The following is a 24736-nucleotide window of genomic DNA, read 5'->3' as shown; positions in this document are numbered from 1 at the left end:
AATAGAGATGGATGGAGGGGAAGGAGTAATTTCAAGCCTGTTGTCATGCGTTGTAATCGGCCACCTCCCCAGACTGACTACCTTTTGATTAATTGGTCCATTGCATTCCAATTTGTGCTTATTACACAAGAGAGATTTGCGTGTGTGTGTTTGAGGTGAAATGCTGACTAGGCACAGTTGACAGTGTTGTTTACCATCAGGCTTGTGCTGCCTTTGTGTACGAGTTACTTAACGATACATTTGGCTGTAGTGCACCATAGCAATTGGTTTAACACAATGCTGTGGTTCCATTATGAGCTTAACCAATCAATTGCTGAAGTCAACTGAATTGGTCCCGGATAACTCCCATGAGGCACCTGAAATTGAATTGATTTCACATGCATGCATTTGTTTTAGTGAGACGATGTGTGTCTTCAAATTCAAAAGCTGCAGCTTCCATTTTGTTCATGCCACACCTCATCTCCGCCTGTTTACTGAAACTGAAAATTTGTATTTGACTGGCAGGTGATCCACACTTTCTCACGCATACACGTGAACACACACACACATCTAAAGCGTAACAGGCGATCGGAGTAGACAGATGGAAGGACACGGGAAGTAATCTGGCATGGTGCGGTGCCACCACATGGCACCAGTCCACTGTAGGGAAGTCACACTCGTGTATCAATGCACAAACAGACGAACATACCAGGATGTGCAGAGAATTACCCTCACATCCCTGCTTCGGTGAACATTTGCTGTGTTTCTTAATCTTCCATGAAAGTAAACTCAATGCCTTTTGGTTTTTGAAAATGTTTCACTTCATTCATTAAATTATATAAACCCAAGACCTTCCTGCATAACAGTTGAATAATAGTAGGAATAATTTTTCACAATCATAGTGATTTCAGCCATAGACTGTAAAGATAGTGCTCCAAAAAGTGAAGCCAAAGTGTCTTGGTTGCCCCCCAGTGGCAGGCTGCAGTGTAGGTCATAAACTCCACCTCCTCCATATCAGTAGATAAGGGGTGAAACATCATGATTGACAGCTGAGACGGACTCGTGATTGGTCAAGCGCATTTATCAGCGGGACATCTGTACTGCGGCTCCATCCCCGATTGCTACTTGCTAGAAATGAGCCAAGATGGTGGCATTCGTATTGCGTGATATTGTAGCTTCGTCGTGGAAGGTAGTGGAAATGCGTCATTCATCTTTATATACAGTCTATAGTTCTTCTCACTTCTGAAGATTTTAGGTTTTATCTTTTAGTAAACAGAATATCTTTGGGATTGACACATTTGAAGATGCAATTATTTAATAAATTATTGTATTGATACTGACTTATAATATATATAATTCAGCCTTAGTTTCCTGTGTTTGTGTAATGTTGTGAAACCCACTAAAGCAGCATCTTATTTATTGTGCAGACTCATATCTTGACCTTGCTTGTAGATTACAGCCATGTCACTTTAATGTCAAATTCCATTACGTAATTAAAACTGTGACTTTGATTTTAGCCCATAAAGAGAAGTTGTATGTTTGGTCGGTCATGTCTTGTAATAAACCAAAGGTTAAACAGTGGACAGACATTTTAAGCCTCTTTGCTTTGGTCCAGACATTTGAGTAAGAGCATTTACAGTAAATGGTCTTGTGAAAAAAGACTGGGGCAAAACTTCTCTGTGCTGTTCAGCTGGATTCACTCAATTGAAACAGTGATGTTATTAGGCCTCTCTGTATGAGAAGAAGGTATATATCTAAGTAGACTGCAACATTTGTGCCTGCTTCCTTACTTCTTCCTCTTTTTTTGGTCTCGACGTTCCATTTTGCTACACGTCTCAGTAGACAAGAGGAATTTGAAACGTGTGTTTAGACTTTATATAAAAAATGTGTGACTAAGAGAGAAGTTGAATTATTCAGTTTTGATCCTCATCTCTTATTATGGTGCTGGACTTAAAAAAGATTTGGTGATGCCTACGGATATTCAACTGTATCATCTTCTTCAAACAAGATCCCTTCTTCCTTGCAGCTACAGCCATCCTCTCTCTAAACTTTGCAGAAGCTCCTTTACCCGACTGGAGTGTGTGTCTGTCTGCGGGATGCAAGTTTTGGGGGGGGGGGGTAATTTGGAGAGTCTGTGTGTGTGTGTGTCTGTGTGTTATGACTAAGCCCATCAGCCGCCATCTGGCCGTGAGCTAGCTAATAATCTGAGCTTACTGTCGTCAGTGCAGTTAATGCTGGCCTGCTGCAGTCTGTCCACTCCACTGTAAACAAGTTGGAAAGGCAGATACAAACTGAACAGGAAGGAGCCCAGGAGCGACCAAGAGCATCCAACATGACGCAGGTCTGGCTAGAATGACCACAAAGGGGCTGCCTGGAGCATCCATGGCAGTGGCCATACCTATTGTTGCCCCACCGGTGAACGATGAAGCTCCCCGGTCGTGTCTCTACCTCACCACCTTCATTGAGCTCTTCATGCGGGACCAGTCGCTCGCTCAGGCCCTGTGCTCGCTCCTGTCCATGTGCTGGTTCTGGCCGTCTGGCTGCGAGGCCGAGGAGAAGGACTTGTTGCTGGGCTCTGCGCTGCTCAGTTTGGGACGGCTCCTCAGGGACAAGCTGGCCTGCCTGGCTCAGGACATGGCCGCCTGCTTGTCCTGCCACCGAGAGGCCAAAGGGGACAAACAACCGGTAACTATTATGGGCTGTGGGGAGATTTTAGCTGAAGAAGCTGAGACTATTAACACTTGAGCTGCAAAGTTTCACACAACTCCCACAACCTTCTGTGAGCATATTTTTATAAAAATATCTCCAGAAATGCGAGTCTCGACTAGTTTAACAGTCGGAGAATTCATTTGCTTTTTCTTTTGCATTTATTTTGCATTGTAATATACATTTTAAAGAACAAAAGAATTGTAGTATGCTATGAATGCACAATATATATAAATGATTACCTCCACCAAGCAGGGTATGTTGTCCCTGTCTGCTGGTGGGTTGGTTGGTTTGTTTGTGTGTAAGATTGCAAACAACTGAACGGATTTCCATGATAATTGGTAAAAGGATGCAGTATTGGTAAGGAAAGAACCTATTGAATTTTAGTACAGATCCAGATCAGGAGGCAGATCCTGAAATTTGTTTTCACATTCTTAACCTTGTTAGATTGGGTGTTTTTCAGCATTTTCCGATGGAATAATTCATGGTTCTAGATGGAAAAAAAATCTGGCCCATTTAGGAAACTGATATCTATGAGTTTGTCAAATTTGGTGCAACTTGATAAAATTAGAGGGGGTTGTTCGGCCTTGGCTGGGGTGTGTGCTCTACTGAGTGCCATTCTAGTTTTTAGCCATGCTAGTGGTGACAGGTGGGCGGTGTTGGTCAGATGGTATTGGTCCACCACTTTGGTCCAGATCATGGGATGGATTGCCATACAATATGGTACAGATGGCACCTAGAGGATGAAGTCTGACCATTTTCATCTGACACAGTTTTACTAGAAAACTACGACAGTTTTAGTTTTTCCAGGACAGGTTTCTATCCAAATACTTGCAAAATGACCTTCCCATCAGCCCCATGGGACATTGTTTTTAGTGCTTATTAGCAAATGTTCATAGGCTAACACCAAGACTGTGAGAATGGTAAACATCCCTTCCTAAACATTAGCAGGTTAGCACGCTGTTTGTCCCAGCTAACCCTCTCCACACAGCCCTGTCCTGGTGATCTTTAATGTTAAGCGTCCTCTTGCAAGGTTTATGGTGTGGCCAGATGGGAGCAGGTCAAACGGTCACAGTGTTGTCGCGTCTCTTTACTGTCATGATGTTATCTCAGCAGTATGGGCTCTATTAGAATTGATTGCATCGGTTTGACTAGCAGTTATGGTCTTTATGGCTGTGTATCGCTATCAATAGTCACCTTGTGCGCTCAGCAGCTGTGTTATCTCTTTGTGTCCTGTCCCCTTGGCAGTCGTGTGGTGCGGCTCGTCCAGGTTGCATCGTTTTTCCCTCTGAACCACCCAGATCGAGTGTTTTTGGGGTCAGTGTGGGTACTGGGGGCAGCACAGGGATTACCATTAGTTATTCCAAAGACTTGTTTGTCATCAAGCTTTCCGTCCTTTGCCTTTGCAGTGGCAGTCGTGCAGGAGTGGGTCTGAACAGCCGAGGGGACGCGGTAGAATGGGTGCTGTTGTCTGAAGCTGGTTTCATTATTAAAACACACTCCTCTCCCAAAGCCCTCTGAGACTTTGTGGAATAATATTTGTTTAGGATGAATAATAAAAGCCATAAATGGGCTTGAGTGGAGCAAAACGAGATCAGCCCTCCCTCTCGTCTTTCTCTCTCCTCCCATCCACTCTGTTTGATTTATGTGCCCATGTCTTCTTTTATTGGGCTCTCCAAAGAAGATGGCATCGTGGCACGGTGGCCCACTAACATGGCAAATGAATCACCAGTCTGCCTACTCTTCTTCATCTTCTCCCTCGGCATGTATATTTGCTTATTTCTGCTACGATGTGGCCTCTCCGCTGGTAAAGCGCACAGCTTCTCCTTTGATTTGAGCAGCATTTCATCGGCAGAGAAAGTAATGGAACATCAAATGGAGATGGAGACTGTCACCGGTGGCTGACAGTCATCACAGTGTTTCCAGCCCAGCAGCCTGAGTGCACAGCTTGTTTTTTTTTTTCAGGGCTTTTGAAAATAATGTTTTAAAGGCGGGAGCTCTGCTTCCTTGGGAATTCATCACCTACACTGATAGGAAGTGCTGTTTGGAGTTGGGCCATATAACAACTGTTCTTGTTGCCCTGATTTCCACCTTTCCTAATGCAATGCAGTGACTAAATGACAATCAAGCTGTCCGACGTAATCCAATCAGTAGGTACAGAAATTGTTTTAAAATCTGGTTTAATAACCAATATAATCCCAAATAGGGGATTCTGTATTATTTTTCGCAACAAGCTTAAGGCCAATAACTTATTTCTTGAAAATGTTATAGGGATTGGGGGACTACCTGCACAGTTGGAACATTTTAACATATCACCCAACCCTTGCATACAAATTGACACTGTACCCTGTCTTAATATAGGGAACCAGATGATAATGTACCTGGGACAAAGTCTTCCCATGCAAATCGTTACACCTTCAATCAGCTGACTATCCTCCCAAAGAATAAGTGCTGAAAATGAATTATAAAAAAGTCAGTTTGGAAACAAGTTCTGTTTTCGTGTCCAGTGCGGCCTTCTGTTTATTTATTCCATGTGTAAGCACTGCGTGATACATGTCACGTTTTATTCTTGTGCGAGGCCATAGTTAACATTCCTGCCCCGTTACCCCCACCGGCTCAGAGCCTCCCATTTTTGAGTCAGCCATTCCTCTGTGTGTGGAGGTAACAAGCCAGAACAGTCTACATTGTACTGCCGCTATTGAGAGACTGGACACTGATACAGCCCCCGGCCTCTCCATTCAGCTCTCTGGAAACCACACCAGAGAGGTCACACAGAGCCGAAAAGGAGAGGAGGAACCAGCAGAAGAGGAAGTAGGAGTGGAGATATCTGGTGGCAAATGGGCAGAGAGATGGATGGCAGGATGTGGAGGTAGAGACATGGGCCAACCAGGACTGATGCAAAGAGACAGATACGAGGGGAATTATCCCCCCTGTATTTGCACAAACCAAGTGGCCAGACCGTCCACTGCTGATTGATATGCAAAACAAGCCGGCAGCAAGCACTTTTTCTCTGCCTACGCCCACAGAACGGCAGGACGGAGGATCAATGGCTCAATCCCCATCAAAGTCCACTCTTCCCCAGAGGCCGAGGTGTACTCCAGACTGGGGCTTTTGACCCCGGGCCTAGGAGAGAGAGCGGGGCAGCTGCGAATTAGAGAGAGAGCACAGGGAAGGAGGAGTGTGAGGAAAGTTGAAGAAGAGGTGTACTGACCATCAGATGAATAATAGTTGTGGATGGAGCGAGATCTCAAACAGAGTAAAGCCAACTCCTCAGTTCTGCCTCAGATATTTTCTCCAGTTTGGTCAAGTGTGTCGAATCAAGTGCCGTCTCTGGAGCCACGATGCCGGCGTCCAGGGGGGGCAGGCTGCGTAGGAAGGGCTGCTCGCTGGCCCGGAGGACCAAGCGTCAGGCCACAGCAGCGTGGAGGCTGCTCTACAGGATGCTCTTCATGGTGAGCAGAGGACCAAGAAAGCAAGTAAATATTTAGGAAGATTGACGCTGTGAAATTTGATTCAGTTTTGGAAAAGCACCTCATCAAGAGGGACGACAGGAAGGCATCTTTACCAAACTGGGTTAAAGTGTCAATGTGGTTTAATTTCAGAGGGATGAGAGGGAGGTTTACCTTGATTTATGTCATGGGAATTTCTTTGGTCAGTTTGGAATGAAAATGTGAAAACGATTTAAGAATTAAGATTTTTATTTGGCTCTAGCAATGTGGAACGAACCTTTCACTTTGACATCTAGCTAAAGAACAACATGTTTGCTTGTATGAAAACTGACTGAAAATGAAAGAAATGCTGCTGGAGACAAATTGACTCAGCAGACTCTCAGGTCTCTTTTTTTTTACCCTGCAAGGGTTGACGAAGACTTCTTTTCTTAATCGAGCGAGAGGAGGTAGAAGTGTGATGCGGAGCTGACAGCTGTCAGGGAGAAAACCTGAATATGAACCCGCAGCAGCACCGTCGAATCCACTCGCCTTTCCGACGCTCGCAGGCTTTTCTTCAACCTCTGCTGACTCCTGTCCTCGACTCTTAATTGCTTATTTGGGCTAGCTGCTGGGCTGTGTTGGTAGGATTGTCGTGAGGCTATTGCAATTCCTGAGTCATGACAGTTCGTAGTCCCCCGCCTCCCCCTCCTCTTTGGTTCTGCCTCCTCTCGTCGTGCTCCAATGCAGGTTTCTGCAGTTTGCTGTTGATGAAAATCGTATTTACTCGCAAGCATATCTGTTCAGTTTTTCCCCTCCTCAACACTGTGGCTCCTCCATCATTGTGTTTGTATGTGTTCGATGTGAACCTGAGCCCATGTCCTTCCAGTGTGTAGGTGTGGATGAGAATTAACTCAATCAGTGGTGTGTGTGTGTGTGTGTGTGGTACCCTGGCCAGGCCTCCTCTTTCTGGGGGCGCCTGTAGCTAAATTTAACAGCAGATATGACTGTTATCTATCTTCACTGGGCTGCTCTCTCCTGTCTGGAGCTGCCAGTGGCCAATTTGATAAATATGTCTCTCTGATATCCCTCAACCTCTGTTTCCTGCAGGCAGCCCCCTCCCCTCCCCTCCCCTCATCTGTCTGCCTGTCTGTCTGTCTGTCTGCCTGTCTGCCTGTCTGCCTGTCTGCCTGTCTGCCTGTCTGTCTGTCTGCCTGCCTGCCTGCCTGCCTGTCTGCCTGTCTGCCTGGTGTAATATGGAGTTTTCCCAGAGCGTGTATTTGTGAATGAAGGCTGAGTGTCGTTGTGTGTGGCACCATCATCAGTGTGTGAAGCAGATCTTTAGTGGGATAGTGAAAGTTAGTCACTATAAATAAAAAGTATAAAAATTTATAGAACTTGATTTAAAATAACAAGCCAGCAGTATGGCCCTTTTCAGCCCTAATTTGCTACGGTTACCTTGTAAGCCCACACACAAATGTTGAACATGGTAAACATGCCTGCTTATCATCAGCACGTTAATATTGTCAGTGTCAGCAATGTTAACTCGCGGATGTTAGCATTTAGCATCAATAACCGCAACTTCACAGAGCTGCCGGCATGTCGATTCTTAATCTCGTTTAGACCCATAGACTGTATATTAAGATGGATGACACATCTCCACTCCCTCCCTCTGTCCAGAAATGAAGCCAAAATATCCTGGATACATCTTGTACATTTGGTTGCATTATCTGCAAAGTTGCAATCGGGGGATGGAGCCGAGTTGGCGAGGTCACATCTGTCAATCATGAAGTTTTCAAATAATTAATAAAAAACAAAATTCCTGCTTAATTCGTTATCGAACATACATCAGTGTGATAAGAACTACCTAAAATGACAGACTATCTTTGAGAAACATTTATTTGTGTACTTTGTCTTTTTTGTTTGGTCCATGTCCCATCAAGTACCATGGAGGAGACAGAGTTTATGACTTATACTGCAGCCAGCCACCAGGTGGCGATTGAGACGCTTCGGCTCCACTTTTGGGAGCAGTCATGTTTATACACAGTCACTGTTTTGATGATGAATGGGGCATAATGTTTTTTGTCATGACAGCCTGTGTGTGGTCGCAGATACGTCTTGCTCTGCATTCTGAATGTTGGTCCCCTCCACCAGTGCAAATGAAGACATTTGTCCCCCCTCTTAATCACCAGCCCAGAGATCCAGACAGGAGTGCTGCTGTGGGTGGTGGATCACTTGAAAGAGGCTTAGCCCTGACGTGCACAGAAGACACAGGAGAGGCCCCCCCCCCCCTCTCTGTCTGTTCCTCTCTTTTCTGTCTTTCAGTCCATCACTCTCTCACACACTCTATATACTGTTGCAATGCGGGCCGGTCTCTGGAGTGGCCGTGCTATAATGAGCTAGCTGATGAGTCGCAGGCTTATTAATGGAAGCCCAGATTGTCTGTGGGCTCTCTGGGAGTGGATTGGATGGGAGAGGTTGTGGGTGGGTGGTATAGCTCACACCAGTATTGGAGCTGAGTGACTCAGACAAGCTTTCGAACACATCTCAGCAAGTGTGTGTGTGTGTTTGTGTTTGTGTGTGTGTGCATCGACGCCTGCAGTGTGAGAATGAAGGGTTTATCGATCCATGTTTGTTACTGTGCAGTTGTTCAGACGTGCTTGCTCATGCAGTATTTTCAGAAGCAGAATGCCCCCCCACACACAACATACACACGTACATTCTTGTACTTCTATCGAGTGAGGACACTCATTGGGATAATGCATTCCCTTCACCCTTACCATAACCATCCCTTACCATAACTCTAACCCTAAACTAAACCTAACCCTAAAACAACCCTGGGTCTGAAAGATAGTACCAGCCAAAATGCCTTCTCTTTTCCAAAATGTGCTCACTCCACATGGTTTAGGCTCAAAATGGTACATAAACACACTTTCATTCTTGTATTTCTATCTTAGTGAGGACACTGTCCCGAACTCCTTACTCTTAACTAATCCATTACAACTACATGCCTAACCCAAACCTAAACCTCATTCTAACCCTAACCCTACAAGCAAGTCTTTACTCTCACTAATACCCCTTTGAAAAAGCGAGAAAAGGTCTATGCTCAAAATGGTCCTCACAAAGATACAAGTACAAGTTAGAGCGCGCGCACGCGCAAACACACAGGACTATGGAGAGTGCTGAGCAGCTGTTTTGCCTCCTGGCACATATTGGCTGTCCCACTGCTCTGTGTTGCTGTGCAGCGGATTTAAAACCTGCTATTACTGGCACCCATCAGCCTCTGCTGATTGTAAGGACCGGCCGCACATTATAGCACTACATCATGTTATTTACTTGAATCAAGCAGAACTGGCCATTATGAGGCTTTTTTTAGCGCAGACATTATAATTGACGGGAGTTTGTTCCCTATAGTTTAGCAAAGCTTGGTGCAGTTGATGATGTGATGTGCTTGAGTGTTGTGTCAGGTAAAGAAATGGGGTTGAATTTTGATTAAGTGTACATATACAGTACATTTGCTATAATACAGTCAGCAGAGTAGCAGCTTTCTTCACTACCTTTTTATATGTATATCCCAGAAAGTAGAACAGAGAGGCTGATCATGTTTAATTTTCTGCCACAGTTGCTCAGACTACAGTTTCCTACCCGCCACAGGCAGGATCTCTCAGTACGGTGCCCACAGCTGATAGTTATTTCTGTACCCCAGGCAATTCAGCCCAATATAAAATAATGCATTATCTGTCTCCACTGAACACCTCTGTAAATGGTGCGACGCTGGGTTTCGTCGTGGGGTTCCACCTTTCAAAGAAGTACAAAGCAGGGCTGGAGGAAGTTTCACTTTTTCTGAACGAGCAGCTAAATTTAGAAAGTGAGATGCTCTTTACCCCCCTCCCTCACTTCCTGGAAATGCATACTATTCCTAACATGACCACCTGGGACCTCTCGGCATGTCACATTTTCTGAAACCGATGTGACACAAAGCCGCATAACTATCCATTATGGATTTAGAGGAAGCATGTAAGTTGCTATAATACTCACTGCTGGGATATCCAGTCAGTCTTTCAGATGCACTTTAAAGTCTTTGATGAAAATCCAATTAGCTTGGAGTGCACAACCAAATCTCCATATTGTCATTAGCATGCCCAGGAGAGGGGCTGGCCATGTACAGTGTAGGAAAGTATAGGTCATTATTTCTTACAACTGTGGAGCCGGAATCATTAGTGGTGAATGGTTAAAAGAGGAATATTAATGCATCTTGGAGAATATGTTTGTAGGCACATGCATGCAAATTCTTAGAACAAGTATGATCCTCTTTTTATCCATCTGGCAATTATAATCCCTGAGCTTCCTAACCTAAATACACCTCCCTTCTCTCTCTGTTGCCCCCTGCAGAGCGTGGACACAGTGTGCACTCTCTACCAGTCCTTTCAGGAAGGCTCAGGTGCTGGAGGACTGATGGAGGACGCCAAGGAGCCTCGGGTTAGGCAGGGAGGCGAGCTGGGGTCGGGTCCCGCGGGGGAGGCCACCCTGCTCAGACCTTGCCCCAGGCACATGAGCGCCACTGAGAGGTTACGAAAGGTCATCCAGGAGCTGGTGGACACAGAGAAGTCCTACGTGAAGGTGAGACCACACATCTTTGACTGCTGTCTTGTTAGAATATATGCTCCAATTATTTGTAATGACACACATAACAGGAGCCAATAGCCAGTTAGCTTAACTTAAAGACTGTAAATAGGGGTAAAACATCTGCCTACTAGCAGCTCAATAATAAACATGTTACAGCTCTTTTGCTTTTAATCGGATCAAAAACGTAAGTGTTAGAACAACAACTTTAACAGGTTTATTATGTGCCTGACTATTTCTTGGCCGAGAGCAGTTGAGACCAGAATAGCACTCAGTAGAGCACATACCTCCGCCAAGGCCCAACAGTCCCCTTAAGTTAAAACATAACCGAGGCGACATCACATTTCTCAGCTACACATTAGTGGCAGTTACAGGTTTACTGTCCTATTTGTTACCATACAGCTGCTGGAAAAGCCAACACCCTTGAGCATTTAAATCTGCTAGGTCCAGACTGTTATCTAAGTCTGAACAATTTTGCACTTATAGATACCAACCCATATACTTCACTGAGAAATCAACGGAAAAGTTTCGTGGTGAACTGTCCAGTAGTTTTAGTGTAATCCTGCTAAATAACAAACACACATTCTCATCTACCTCGCAAAGTGAATATTGTCTCATTACTCCTTTTAGATATTGTGCTTAGTAATATGTGTCATCAACAAGAGTAGACCTGAAAGAGATGCTGTTTATTGTGTCACATCGACCCTCATTTATCTTCCTCCCGCCCAATCATTTCGCTGCCCTTTTGCTTTTTCCCTTCACGACCTTCTCCTCGCTGACGCACATAATGGAGCCACATTCATGATCTTCTTGTGCCTGAAAAACTTGGGATGGCTGACGTTTTCTTTTCCCCTTTCGTCTCTATCTCCTAATTTTTCATCAACTCCCTTCCCTCCCCGTGCAGCCCTCTTCTTTCTTCAACCTGCCTTTGATTTGTAATTGAGGGAGGTGATCGTCTTCCCGGAGCGCCTGCTCACCTGAGTCTGTGCACCGCTAGAGCCTAAAGGTAGTGAGGAGAAGGGGATGAGGCAGAGGGGGAGAAGGAAGCTCATAAATCACCCTAATGAGAATATCCCCACCGATACCAAGACACGCTACAGCCCCATTAAAGGGCCGGGGGGGGGCATTGTGGGATGGAGAAAGAAAGAGGTTATAAAGTGAGAATAAGCAGTGATCTGATGATGAAAAGGATGTTAAATGGCACGTGGGCCTAAAGAATGGTTTTGACTCATTTTCACTAACCTACTAATTTAACAATTTTTCTTTTGCTGCAGGACCTGGCCTGTTTGTTTGAGATCTACTTGAAACCCCTGCACAACAAGAGCTTCCTCACACTGGACGAGGTAAGTGACGTGTGTGTGTGTGTGTGTGTGTGTGTGTGTGTGTGTGTGTGTGTGTGTGTGTGGAAAGAATGGAGCATGTAGCACCCAGAGGCATGTCCTGGGAGGCGTTGAGGTGATATAGAACGTTGAATTCATTGAGCGTTTATTACCCAGAGGTGATGGCGATGAACTCTCGTAGGCCAGAGCTCCCTCATTACCACTGCGACGGGCTGGAGGAAAAATTAGCATCCCCCTCCGCTGACCTTCTGGCGTCCTTTGAGGGACACGCCAATAAAGGCCAATCTTACTAGGAAACCTACCCTTTAAGCATTCAGCTTGGTTTCACGTCCCACTGTATTTCTTTCCACTGATTTCAGTGCAAAAGTGGGATTTATTTCCCCCCCCATTAAAATAAAACGTGTCTTTGTGTTGCTGTGACAACACATAAGGAAGCTGCAGTTTGCTAATGACCACCGAATTCCAGTCCATGTGCCGGACGTGACCTCCAACACAGGACGTCTCTCTCTCTCTATCTCTCTCTCGCTCTCTCTCTCTCTCTCTCGCTCTCTCGCTCTCTCCCAAGATACACTACTAGTCGATAGGCCACTGAGCACTGGGGCAAATTAAAAGGCCATTATGGGACAATGGGATGTGTCCAGGCACAAAGCGGACAAGGGCGTGTTAGACCCTGAACACCTTTTAATGAAGGGAAGTGTCGACCCTGGGTTTGTGTGATAGAGAGGGTGTGTTAGACTGTACATCTTTATATACGTGTGTGTATATATGTGTTGTGTTTCTAGCAGGGTTATAGTTTGTCCCTGAGTGCCTCTATCAGAGATGGATCCATCAGATCGGAGGTGTTATAACACTCCAGGGTGCCTGGGTGACTGATTGTTATGAATTACAAGCCATTTGGGCTATTTGGGCTCTGTTTTTTTGCTGTGGCTTCATGTTTCCTCTCCTTTCTGCCCCTTTTCTCTGATATTTTCCTCCCTACATCCTTCCTTATCCATCACCTTCCCACAATTCCAAACTACCCCTGTACCCCCGTCCCCCTCCTCCTCAGATGGACAGTCTGTTCGGCAGCCTGCCCGAGATGTTGGACTTCCAGAGGGTCTTCCTGCAGACGCTGGAGGAGCGGATCGCCTCCTCGCCCGACTTCAGTACCCTGGAGACCCCCTCACAGTTTAAGGTGAGACACACACACACACACACACAGTAACACATCAGATGCAGTGTACAGCCACTTTTCCAAACGCACATGTGATGTTTGAGATGTTGTGGTATATAAATAATGGAAGTGATGTGTGACAGCAGCATCGTTGGCTGATTTGCAGCCTCGATATGACAAGGTGTGGGGTCTATTGATCCAGGTGGTGGTTGACTTGGTTGGATTGTGAGCTGCTAAAAGCTCATGTTCTCAAGAGGTTAGACCAGAGGGACAGGACAGAGGGGAGGCGTTTGAATCGTCCCCCAGGAGAGAGAGGACAGAGGCTGGGTCACGACTTCACATGTTCTCGCTCTTATTTTTTTTCCACCCCCTCTCTGCTTCTGTGTGGCAACACTCACCCCCTGTCTTTCTCTGCGTTCACAGAAGCTGCTGTTTTCTCTCGGGGGTTCGTTCCTCTACTACGCCGACCACTTCAAGCTCTACAGCGGCTTCTGTGCCAACCACATCAAGGTCCAGAAGGTCCTGGAGAGAGGTACGACCAGAGACGTGCTAACCGAGACAAATCACACATCGTGAATAGAAAAATCTGTAATGCCAGAGATGGCAGCTTTATGACACATATTCTGCCCAATCCCCCAATAAGCCTATTGTCTGCTTCATAACAGCTGAACAGGGAACCTATCAAACTTATAGTCATGGCAAATGGACTGTGTTCATATAGCACTTTCCTGGTCTTATTGACCACTTAAAGGGCTACAAGACTCATTCACCCATTCACACACACACATTTATACCGCGCTTCTATACGCAGGGCCTTGTCTATCACACCATTCATTCACTGTTGGCACAGCCATCAGGGGCCATTTGGGGTTCAGTGTCTTGCCCAAGGACTGGAGGAGCTGGGGATCGAACCGTCTTGTCAGTGGACGACCCGCCCCTTTGTTGTTACACCGGCACAAACGTAACATTGCACATGCATAGAAGTGTGACCTACAGAGAAGAGAAAAGCAGTTGAAACCTTATTGTGGGGGAAACGCGCTAAATGTTTTAAGAGGTTGAGCGATACTTCTTCAATTCACTGCAAGCCCTGTCCCATCGTCATCATGCTCCAACACACAAATGATCAGTCTGACAAAAGCAGAGTTCCCTCGCCTTTCTTTTCCTCATCTACGCTTCTAAACATTACCTGTTTTACAAGCAGACAAAGTTTAAACAAATACATACGTTTATTTATGCGCAGACTTTGAATAACCTTGTCGGCTGGTGGCAGATATGCGGCCGTAACAACATGAGTGGCCATAATAACTCCTCGCGTCTTCCACAGCGTGTGACAGAGCAGAAGTTTTAAAGTTGATTTACGCCCGTTAAGATGTGGGGCTTTGTGCCACTTTTTGGGAACGCTGCCCGGTGCGGAGGGAACTGTAAGGGGATCGGCTTCTTTGATGACATTAAGTGGGATGGGGAGGAGAAAATTGCCCCCCACCCCCTGTGCTGCTTAAATCTGCCCCATTACCCGAATTGCATGGGATATTCCTCGAAGTAAGCTGCAGAATGGATTTTTAATAGGATTAGATGAGAGAAAAATGTCTGATGGGTCAGAATTATCTAGATGAGAATAAAATGCGGTAAATAAGGATACCAAAGCAGCACTGTGTGTGAATGGGTTTTCTGCACACTTAAATATTTTTTTTAAAGAATCACAAAAGTTATAATTACTGATAAATGTTTTATTTCACAGGAAAACAGCTCTGTTACTTTTAGATGAGCTGTTATCTGCGATCCGAAAAGTAAACAGAAGCCTACCGTCAAAAAAATTATATTTATAATTATTTATTAATGTATTATTATTATTGTTATTATTTATTTTACCTTCACCAAGGAAGTTATGCTTTCATCAGCATTTGTCTGTCTGTTATTTAACAGGATTACGCAGAAACTACTGGACAGATTAGCATGAAACTTAGTGGAAGGATGTGGTGACCCATAAGATTTTGGTGCAGATCCAGATCAGGGGCCGGATCCAACATTTGTGAGAGTATTTAATTTGTGAGATAGGGTTTTTCAACATTTTCATTGATTTCCCAGAGAATTATTCATGGATCATGATGAAAATGTCAGACTGGTTTAGGAGACTAATTTTTATCCTCGGTGTAGCTTGATTGGTTTCAAAGGGAATGTTGGGCCTTGGCAGAGGTATGCGCTCTACTGAGGGACATTCTATTATTATAGTGAATAATAATAAATAATGATAATCATGAATTAAATAAAAAGATTCTATTATTTTAAGTTGTACATCTTTTGATTTTGGACTTTTGGTCATTTGAAGATGTCATCTTGGGATTTCCGAGATCATCAAGGATGTTTATTTATATTTTTAATTTCATTAATTTACCTTTTCATTAATCTCCCAGAGAAAATTCATAGATCTTGATATTTATGAGTGTGTGTAATTTGGTGCAGATCCAAATAAAAACCAGGATCTATTGAATTTAAATGGTTCCATAAGGGGATTATTGGGCCAGTCTAATTTTTTACTTGGATTCATATGGTGAAGAATGACTGGCTGTCCTTTTCTGAATCGCTCTTATGTCTTAGCCTAATGATTATTCTTAAGTACTTGAGTCTGTGGTCAGCGTCAACTTGAGCCAAAATGGCTGCACGTATATGAGTGAAGGGACAAGATGCCAGCAGCAGGTTCACAGGGTTTTATACACCCTGTTCTTTGACCACTAATATTAGATCAACATGTAGCATGATAATTGGAGAGCACAGTGTAACAAAGTGGTGGTTGCACAGTGGACACACACACACACACACACACACACACACACACACACACACACACACACACACACACACACACACACACACACACACACACACACACACACACACACGGAGAGGGTCGCTCAGCATGACACAGAACACCCGGCGCAGCCTGGTCACAACCAGCTGATCCAAGGACACAGAGGGAAAAAAAATGTGTGGGTGTTTGTCAAACCCTTGGAGTAATTATAACCTGTGTCTGCCTGTCTCTGCCATCCTCATCACTCCCCTCCCTTTCCCATCATGCCAAGGGCACTGGGTTGCCTCAGCTCCCCTGTTTATTTGTCGACTCGTTAATTGCCTGCCAATTACTCAGGGAGGCGTCGATGCGGCTGCCTGTCTGTGGCTGGGAGTGCTACAATTAATACTTTAATGGCCCCCCTTAGTTCGCCTTGTGGAAGAACGCTGCACTGGGAAAATGTCAGCACCTTTACAGACGGCTTGTTCGGTTTTATACCTGCATATTTTACACGTTGCTCTTGGCTTCAGTGGAAACACAACTGCCACAACATGATAATTTTTACCAGGTTGTAAACAAAAGAGTAGTTAAGTAACTCATCATCATTTTGCTTTTACTGTGTGAAAACACAATCCTCCAAGGTGATGCGCTGAGTATAATGGATTCATTAGCAGATGTTTACGCTTATAAATAGTGCAGCCGTCGTGGTAGGTTGAGAAGAAACCTACACTACCCTCTACTGGAGACATGTTATTGCACCATGATTCTGCACCAGCCTGCACTGGAGTAATTATATGCAATGCAGAGTCAGCAGGTTTTGACATCACACATCTCTAGCTATGTTGCCTTGAGGACACAAACATGAAAAACAACGATCGCTGCCTGCTTAAAGATCCATATTTATACAGTGTTTGTGTTTTATTTCAGCTAAGACAGATCAGGCCTTCAAGGAATTCCTGGATGCGAGGAACCCCACCAAGCAGCACTCATCCACCCTGGAGTCCTACCTGATTAAACCGGTGCAGAGGGTGCTCAAGTACCCCCTGCTGCTCAGGGAGCTGGTCTCTCTCACTGACGTTGACAGCGAGGAGCACTACCACCTCAACGGTACGGAGAGAAACGCATGTACAATTACATTTATGCACGTTTGTTGAGTAATACATCCACTAGGGGCAGCGCAGAGGCGAAAGCTTCTGCCTACAATAAATATGGTTACGGTCGAGGAGGTTGTGATGACGTTCCTCATTTGTTTGTCACTTTCTTACCAACTCTTAAAGTCTCTACTCAAAAAGTTCAGCCATTGTTGAAATTTCTTCCTTGTGTGCTATGATAGTCCTGCTTATGATCGTCTTGCTTGAACTATTGGCAACACTGCCCCCCCATGAGTTCCTGTGGTACTGCTCTATTTCGTCCGTATCCGTAAACCTTCAGAAGACGTTCACAAATAGGGACTGAATGAATGCAGAGTATGGACAGAAGGCTCCCACTGTTTCCGTGTACAGGTGCATCTCCAAAAATGTTAATATTGAAACTAAAAGTTCAATGTTTTTCATCAGTTATTTAAGAAAGGGAAAATGTAATATATCTGAATATGTATCAAAATTAAAAACAAAAAATGTCTTCAGATATTTCACTTAATGTATAATGAATCTAGCTTTTTAATCGAATTACAAAAAAGAACGTTTCCATGATGCACCTGTGCATATCCAACGTCAAAATATTTACATATGCTCACACTTGCTGTCGTGTATAAGTGAGAGATCTTGGCACGTAAGATTTGGCACATACCACCACACAGTGCTCATACGATGAGCAAATAAAACCTGCCACTGTCGTACAAAGCCCTCTCATGTACGATCCACACTTCTGCTCTTGTCGCTGCAGAGGCCCTGAAAGCCATGGAGAAGGTGGCCAGCCACATCAACGAGATGCAGAAGATCTACGAGGATTACGGCTCCGTGTTTGATCAGCTCGTTGCTGAGCACACCGGCCACGATAAGGAGGTAGATGCACATTTTTTGAATCAGGTTTATAAGCTCCAACATTATATTTAAAGTAGCATCTTTTGTACATTTTGATAAATACCGAACACTTACCACAATAAGTTTCAACTGCTTCAACCCAGCAGAACACCAAGACATCAGAGTGGAGCTGTTTGGCTCCTCATGTTGTTTACGCCATCTTCTGTGCATTGCCTCTAGGGACTGAATACATTTACAAATTGATGGAATATTTAGTTTGTAGGCGCTGCAGTATAAATATTCAAACTGAATGCTAAATAATGTTGTCCAGGGTGCTGTATGTTTTCAATGGATTTAAACAGGCTCTTCGATAAACCAGATATGTTAGACATGTTATTCTTCTGTCTCCGCCCCCCCCCCTTCCTCTGAACCCCTCCCGTCTCGTTCTCAGGTCACCGAGATCTCGATGGGCGAGTTTCTCATGCATTCCTCGGTGGTGTGGCTCAACCCGCATCCGTCGCTGGGTCGCATGAGAAAAGACCCCGAAATGACCGTGTTTGGTGAGTCTCGCCCACACACACACACACACACACATTACCAAGTCCCCAGTTTGCAGTTAAAATGTTTAAACAGCGCAAACCGAGAGAATTGGGTTTGTAGCGGAGCCTCACAGAATTGCCAGCAGTAACGCTTAAACAGATCTCAGTGAATTTCAATACCCATAGCTGTAGCGTGGATATATACTTTAAAGCTTCAAGCCAGCATCTAAAATGCTTCTGTGGGTTGGTGTCGGCTTTCCCCAAGAGGCGTTCGCAGTCAGATCTAAGACGCCTCTGTTTTCCCTCTCACCAGTGTTCAAGAAAGCGGTGATATTGGTCTACAGGGAAAACAACAAGCTGAAAAAGAAGATGGTACGTATTGTGTCTGCTGCGCTCATTTCCTCTCAACATACCATTAAATCTTTGTTATGAAACTTATCATTGCTCTTCCCCCCACCCCCCCACCACCCCCTCATGTGGCATTTTTATGTGATGACCAGGCCAACCCTCGTTCAGCACTTTCTCACGGAGATTCCGACCCTTTTAAGTTCCGCTGGCTCATCCCGCTCTCGGCGCTGCAAGTCAGATTGGGAAATACTGCAGGTAAGAGGGCTGGCGCGCCGCCACATTAGCCCCACTAAATCACTCACAAAGTACATCCACTAAATCTTTTTGTTCTTTCTCCCCCTCATATTTCCACATACACACACACCCTTCAGCTCATTGTCTTGGCCCACACACACACACACACACTTTTTCTCCTCTGGCATTTTCATTCAGCGCCCTCCCTCCTTATCTCCTCCTGAAACCATAAACCATGTATGGACAGTGTGATTAAAAGTCTCCCTCTTTATTTCCTCGCTCTCGCAGGAACAGGCACAGAGAGCAGCTGCATCTGGGAGCTGGTTCACTCCAGGTCTGAAGTGAAGGGCCGACCGGAGACCGTGTTCCAGCTGTGCAGCAGGTCAGAGATTCCACTTTAGGTGCAATCAGTCATGATTAACTCTGGTTGACATTCCATGGTCTTTCTACCCGTGACACACACAAGAATAATTGTATTTCAAAGGATAATGAAGGTTTATTGCAACTTTGCTCTTATCTTTGTACTTTTGGCGACTATTTCCTCATAGTCATAATAACACTGTACTCAAAGTAATTGCTAAAATCGTGATATTACTCTCGCAGGACCAAAAAAACTGAGTGAGCATACTCATAATGTTATTTATTATTATTATGAACAATAATAACCCTCTCACTGTGCAGTGGTTAATATTATTTACCGTTATTATCAGACTTTTTCCCACCATCATCCAGATGATCAGACAGATTCTGTTGTCATTTTACTCTTCAGAGATCTTAATATAAGTCATTAGTTGTGATAAACTGGAATTATGTTTTCACTTTTTCATACCTACTTTACTTAAAGTAAAGTGAGTTATTCCCTAAGGTACATTCACATTAAGGTAAACCAGTATTAAAATGAGAAGGTGCTGACTATACCCTACTGTTTCCATTATTACCATCCTATCCATCTGCCTTTTAATCATGAAGTGTGGCAGTAGTCATTTAGCTCAGCATAAAAAATGGAAACAGCTAGCCTGTCTCCAGGGGCAGATCTAGGTGCAGGGCCAGGGGGCACTGGCCCCAGCTGAAATCTGATTTCCCCCCGTCCTGTCAGTAGGTTTTCTAAGCTTTTTTGAACAAGGAACAACTTTCAAAATATATCAAATACTGTTTGGCTTTGTAGCAAAGCTGTAACACTAACAGTGAACAAGGAATTAATTTTAGATCTATAATTGGATCCTCTGTGTAACATGTGGCCCATATTATAGCCCCTGATTTAGGAAAATCCTAGATCCGCCACTGCCTGGCTCTGTCCAGAACAAAAAACACCTTCTTGCTCCTCTTCTCTATTTAACACATTATATCTTAGTTTTGTCCAGAATAAACACATAAGATGTATTAGATTTGCTGGCAGACACTTTTTTTCCCTTTTGAACGGAGCCGGTTTCCCAGTTTCCAGGCTCAAAGCTAAGCTAATCTACGGTAGCTCCATAGTTGGCAAACAGATGAAAAGTGGTCATCTCAGTCATCTAACGTCTTTCTTTTTAAGTGTATCTCCCAAAAGTTGAATCCATTCTGTTCAACATGACTTAAAATACTCACAAGAAAATGCAATGTATTCACTACAAAAATGTAAATGTTTAAATTTGTCCCTTATTGATTAAGCATTTTGTCATTTGTCGTCCAATGATCATTTGTTTTCGTATTATGGTTTCTAAAGAAGACACTGGGTGATTGGCAATTTCCTTTCTTCCCATGAATGTAGGGTTTACTCCAAACTAAAACAGTGTTGTAGCATTTACTAGTACAAAGTGTCTGCATGTGAACAGGGAACAAATTGTTAATTCTCATTACACAGTGAGAAACTGGGATCACTGCTAATGAATTTAACCACCCATGACATTGGGGGACACAATGGGACTCTGACCAATTAACTTAATTTGTATTTAGCTCCTGAAATCAAGTTTAAAAATACCTTGTGCTCATGTTACTATGGTACCTCGTCTGTGTCCTCCTCAGCGTGCTGGAGAGCAAGGTCAGCATCATCAAGGTGATCCGCTCCATCCTCAGGGAGAACGTGAGGAGGACCATGAAGAGCGACGGGACGCTGGAGAGGAGCTGCAAGGAGCGTCTGGCCCCTCTGCGTGGCACCCTGCCCTCCTCCGCCAGGCTTGGTGAGTGTTCAGAAGGGTTCTTATGAAAATTCTAATGATCAATCAAACACGAGCACCAGACACAGCTTTCTGAAAAAGAGTGTGGATGCCTGGTGGGACCTGATAGATAAATACAGCCTGAGCCGCCGTGTAATCTTTGTGATTCTTCCTGGCTGACATTTAGCCTTTAAGGTCATTTGGCTTTAAAAAAAAACATTATCAACTTTGTAACACTTATTTTTTTAAGCCATAATGCACTAGAAGGGCCTTTGGTCCAAGTGTTTTGCTCAGATAAGATTTCTAACCTGCGTCTCCACCTACGTTACCAGGTTCCTCCAGAGCTTCCTGGTTGTGTAAGCAGCCACTTGGAGATCTCTCCACCCATCCAGGACACTTGAAGCTGGGGCCAGACTCAGACGAGGGAAGCCTCAGCAGCGGAACCTGCAGTTTATCCGGAGCTCCTCCCCCCCGCACCACCTCTGACTCACATGTCCTCCCCGCCCAGCAGAACTGTTCTCAGACACTTGCATCCAAATCCCAAGCCCGCTCCGCCTCCGTCAAAGAGTCGGATATTTTGAGTGACGAGGATGACGACGGCTTTAGCGAGGGGGCAACGAGGATAGACAGCGGAGACAGCAGCTCCCCAATGAGCACCATCGAGGCCCAGTTCCTGCAGCTTGACCTCTCGGAGGACGCAATGTCAAACTGTGCGCTGGCGCCCTGTGTTCAACCCGAGGGCATCGGGGACACTCCGGAGACCCAACCCAAACTGATGCGAGGACACTTCAGTGCCGTAAAGAGGAAACCCAACAGTTTCAGGAGGAGTCCTGCTGCACTGCTGAACATGAAGGAGCACAGCAGGTCACTGGACGACCACACGGACGCAGCGTCATCGCCAGGGATGGTGGACCTCAACGCGCTGCTGGAGCGAGAGTTCAGCGTCCAGAGCCTGACGTCTGTCGTCAATGAAGACTGTTTCTATGACCCGGCTGAGAGCTGTGCCACTGACTCTGGAAATGCCATCTCCCCATAGAGAGCGGCACTTACGAGACTATGCTGTTCCCACGCCACAGGTTCGTGGTCGTTCGGTCCGAGTGGCTGACTCAAGGCCGTACACTGCAGTAGGGGAACCTCCTGTAATTCATCGCTTGCTCTATAAGGCTGGATGTGAAGCTGTGCCTCAGTTCAGAAGTCGGTTTATAACAGACTCACACTGCCTGGAAGCTGCCACAGAGAGGTGAAACTAGGTGATTTCTGTCCCAATGATGATGACCGCAAGCACTGATGCGTACCCACGGCCTCCTCGGCTCTCTGGTCTTCGCTGCCTCACCTCAAGCCGTCTGTGGGATGCGCCCCTTCCAAGTTTGCCCCGCAGCTCATGCCGAAGAATCTGGGAAAACGTCCTTGGTCCCTCAGTCCCAAAAGCTGAAAGACGGGTCCACAAAAGTGCAGATATCTCTTCAGGATCACGTCGGCTCTCTGGGACAGTTCTGGCACATTCAGGATTGATGAAGTATTTAGTTTTCACAGAACCAAAGACTGTAGGTCCACACTAACTCCAAATAATATCTGTAAAAAAATCCAAACGAATGGAGACACTGAGCCACAGAGCTCGAGTCCCAGATAAGGAGGGACATTGACTTAAATGAAGAGGAAGACAAAGCCTTTTTTTGCGGTATTTTGTGCACTAAAGTACACTGTTTGCCTATATAATTGAACTATTTTTTATTTGTACAGGTTTTTAATGTTATGACTGCTGTTATTTTTATTTATTAATAGGTTTGATTATGTATATCTTAGCAGGTTTTGGGTGAAGGCTTGAACAGTAAAGATTTGGTCGACTCTTATAAATAAAAACAGTTTGGCGTTTATACACTTCATTTTAAATGTAGCCTGCTGGAGAATGTAATTTCCAGTGAATGCATTTGAATGTACGGACGCTTTGAGACATGGCTGCTTCATTGATGAATGATTTGAACCGCAAATAATGTGTAAAACCCAACGTTTCTTTTTCATGTTCATGTCCTGTGTATATATATCATCTTTTCTATCCTCGACACATTGACGTATTCTCTCATCCAAACTTGACACTGTACAGACGGGAAGTAAAGGCAGGAATTTGCAATAAAAGCAGCTGATATTGTTTGTAAGTCATTGTTTGCCGTGGCAGAGTTCAGGTTGAGGTGCTACGCAAAAAGGCAAACCACTAAAACAACAACGCTCCTTACTTTCTCAGCTGCCATGCCTTTAATGCTAGGATACCAATGAATGTGAATGCCCCCCCTCGATTCCGTTATTTTATGGAATTGTTTTTTTAAATAAAAGTTTTATCTGTGAATGATGTCTGGAGGAACGTTGCTTTCAAGTCGCCCTTTCGATGTCTTGTCACTTTGGGTTTTTTTTGCGTATCCTCTGTGTTGTAATGACAGGTAGAAGCAGTGCTGGGAAGTGAGTCTTTTATCAGACTCGGTCCCCGGACGCGACTCGCCGCACTCATCCCTGATTAGCTGTCACAAGAAACACACCAATATATCCTGGCACTGGAAGAAAAGGTATATCCTCTATAGAATATATGATTATTTGACAGAAGTGGGCCAGATACAGAAAGACTTTTAAAAACAAAGCTATACCCGATGCTCGGATCTCGTACATGTGCAGTTAGCCATGCAGCATGCCGGGACATTTTCTGATTACATTTAGCAAATCCACAAGGTCAATTTGATTTTCTATTATTAATATTCTTTTATATTGAAGTCAGCAGACTGAAAATACCCTAATAATTATTGAAAGGATGTTTTTTAGGTCTTAGCTCTATTATCTACAAGGTTATCCAGTCTTAATTTGCTACCATACAAGTAGGTGTATAGAATAATACTTGGGTGTTTAAAGCACCTATGTGTGTTTGTATGTTTTCATGACAGCCAGTGGACAGAGGCATTATGTTTTCAGGTTGTCCATCTGCCCGTCAGATTCAAACACTTTGAGGGAATTTTCCTCAAATTTGGAGCAAATGTTCTCTTGGACTCAAGGATTAGAACTGATTTCATGATCAATGGTTAAGATCACTATAACCTCACAGCATATTTTTAGGCTATATAGGCTGTGGCTCAGGAGATGGAGTGGGTCGTCCACTAACCAGAAGGTCGGTGGTTCGATCCCAGAAATTGTGTGGCACATAGCTGCACTGTATGAATATGGGTGAATGGCAAAAGTGTACAGTAAAGTGCTTTGAGTGGTCATCAAGACTAGAAATGTGCTCTCAAAATACAGACTTGGACTGATTAGATTTTGGTGGTTTAAGGTCAGAGGTCGCTGGGATTCTTGAACATTATATCTCTACAAGTCTGCCTTCATGGAATTCCTTGAGTAATCACTTTGACTCAAAGATGAACTGATTGAATTTCAGTGTTCAAAGGTCACAGTATGAGTCAGGTGAAAAATATCATATAGACTGGAGCAGCACTGGTTACAACCACAGGGCGGTAATTCTAGTCTTTTAAATTGAAAT

General features: G+C 44.5%; 1 protein-coding gene across 6 annotated transcripts in view; it reads left to right on the top strand.

Moving 5' to 3' along the window:
• tiam2a (TIAM Rac1 associated GEF 2a) overlaps nt 1-23566 on the top strand; it is a 98279-nt gene extending 74713 nt beyond the window's left edge. For all 6 annotated transcript variants that reach the window (XM_035167966.2, XM_035167968.2, XM_035167962.2 and 3 more), the window contains 12 exons: nt 10503-10730; nt 12008-12076; nt 13122-13247; nt 13650-13758; nt 16939-17118; nt 17896-18014; nt 18424-18532; nt 18825-18883; nt 19012-19114; nt 19382-19475; nt 21095-21249; nt 21558-23566. In XM_035167966.2, coding sequence (XP_035023857.2) covers nt 10503-10730; nt 12008-12076; nt 13122-13247; nt 13650-13758; nt 16939-17118; nt 17896-18014; nt 18424-18532; nt 18825-18883; nt 19012-19114; nt 19382-19475; nt 21095-21249; nt 21558-22261 — 2055 coding nt within the window. In that variant the 3' untranslated portion in view covers nt 22262-23566. The remainder of the gene's footprint in view (nt 1-10502; nt 10731-12007; nt 12077-13121; nt 13248-13649; nt 13759-16938; nt 17119-17895; nt 18015-18423; nt 18533-18824; nt 18884-19011; nt 19115-19381; nt 19476-21094; nt 21250-21557) is intronic.
• The last annotated feature ends 1170 nt before the right edge of the window (nt 23567-24736 follow it).

This window comes from Hippoglossus stenolepis, chromosome 10 (assembly GCF_022539355.2).
Source record: "Hippoglossus stenolepis isolate QCI-W04-F060 chromosome 10, HSTE1.2, whole genome shotgun sequence".
In the NCBI taxonomy this organism is placed as follows: Eukaryota; Metazoa; Chordata; class Actinopteri; order Pleuronectiformes; family Pleuronectidae; genus Hippoglossus; species Hippoglossus stenolepis.
The sequence above is the reverse complement of the archived record's forward strand: the minus strand, read 5'-3'. Positions and strand labels throughout refer to the sequence as shown.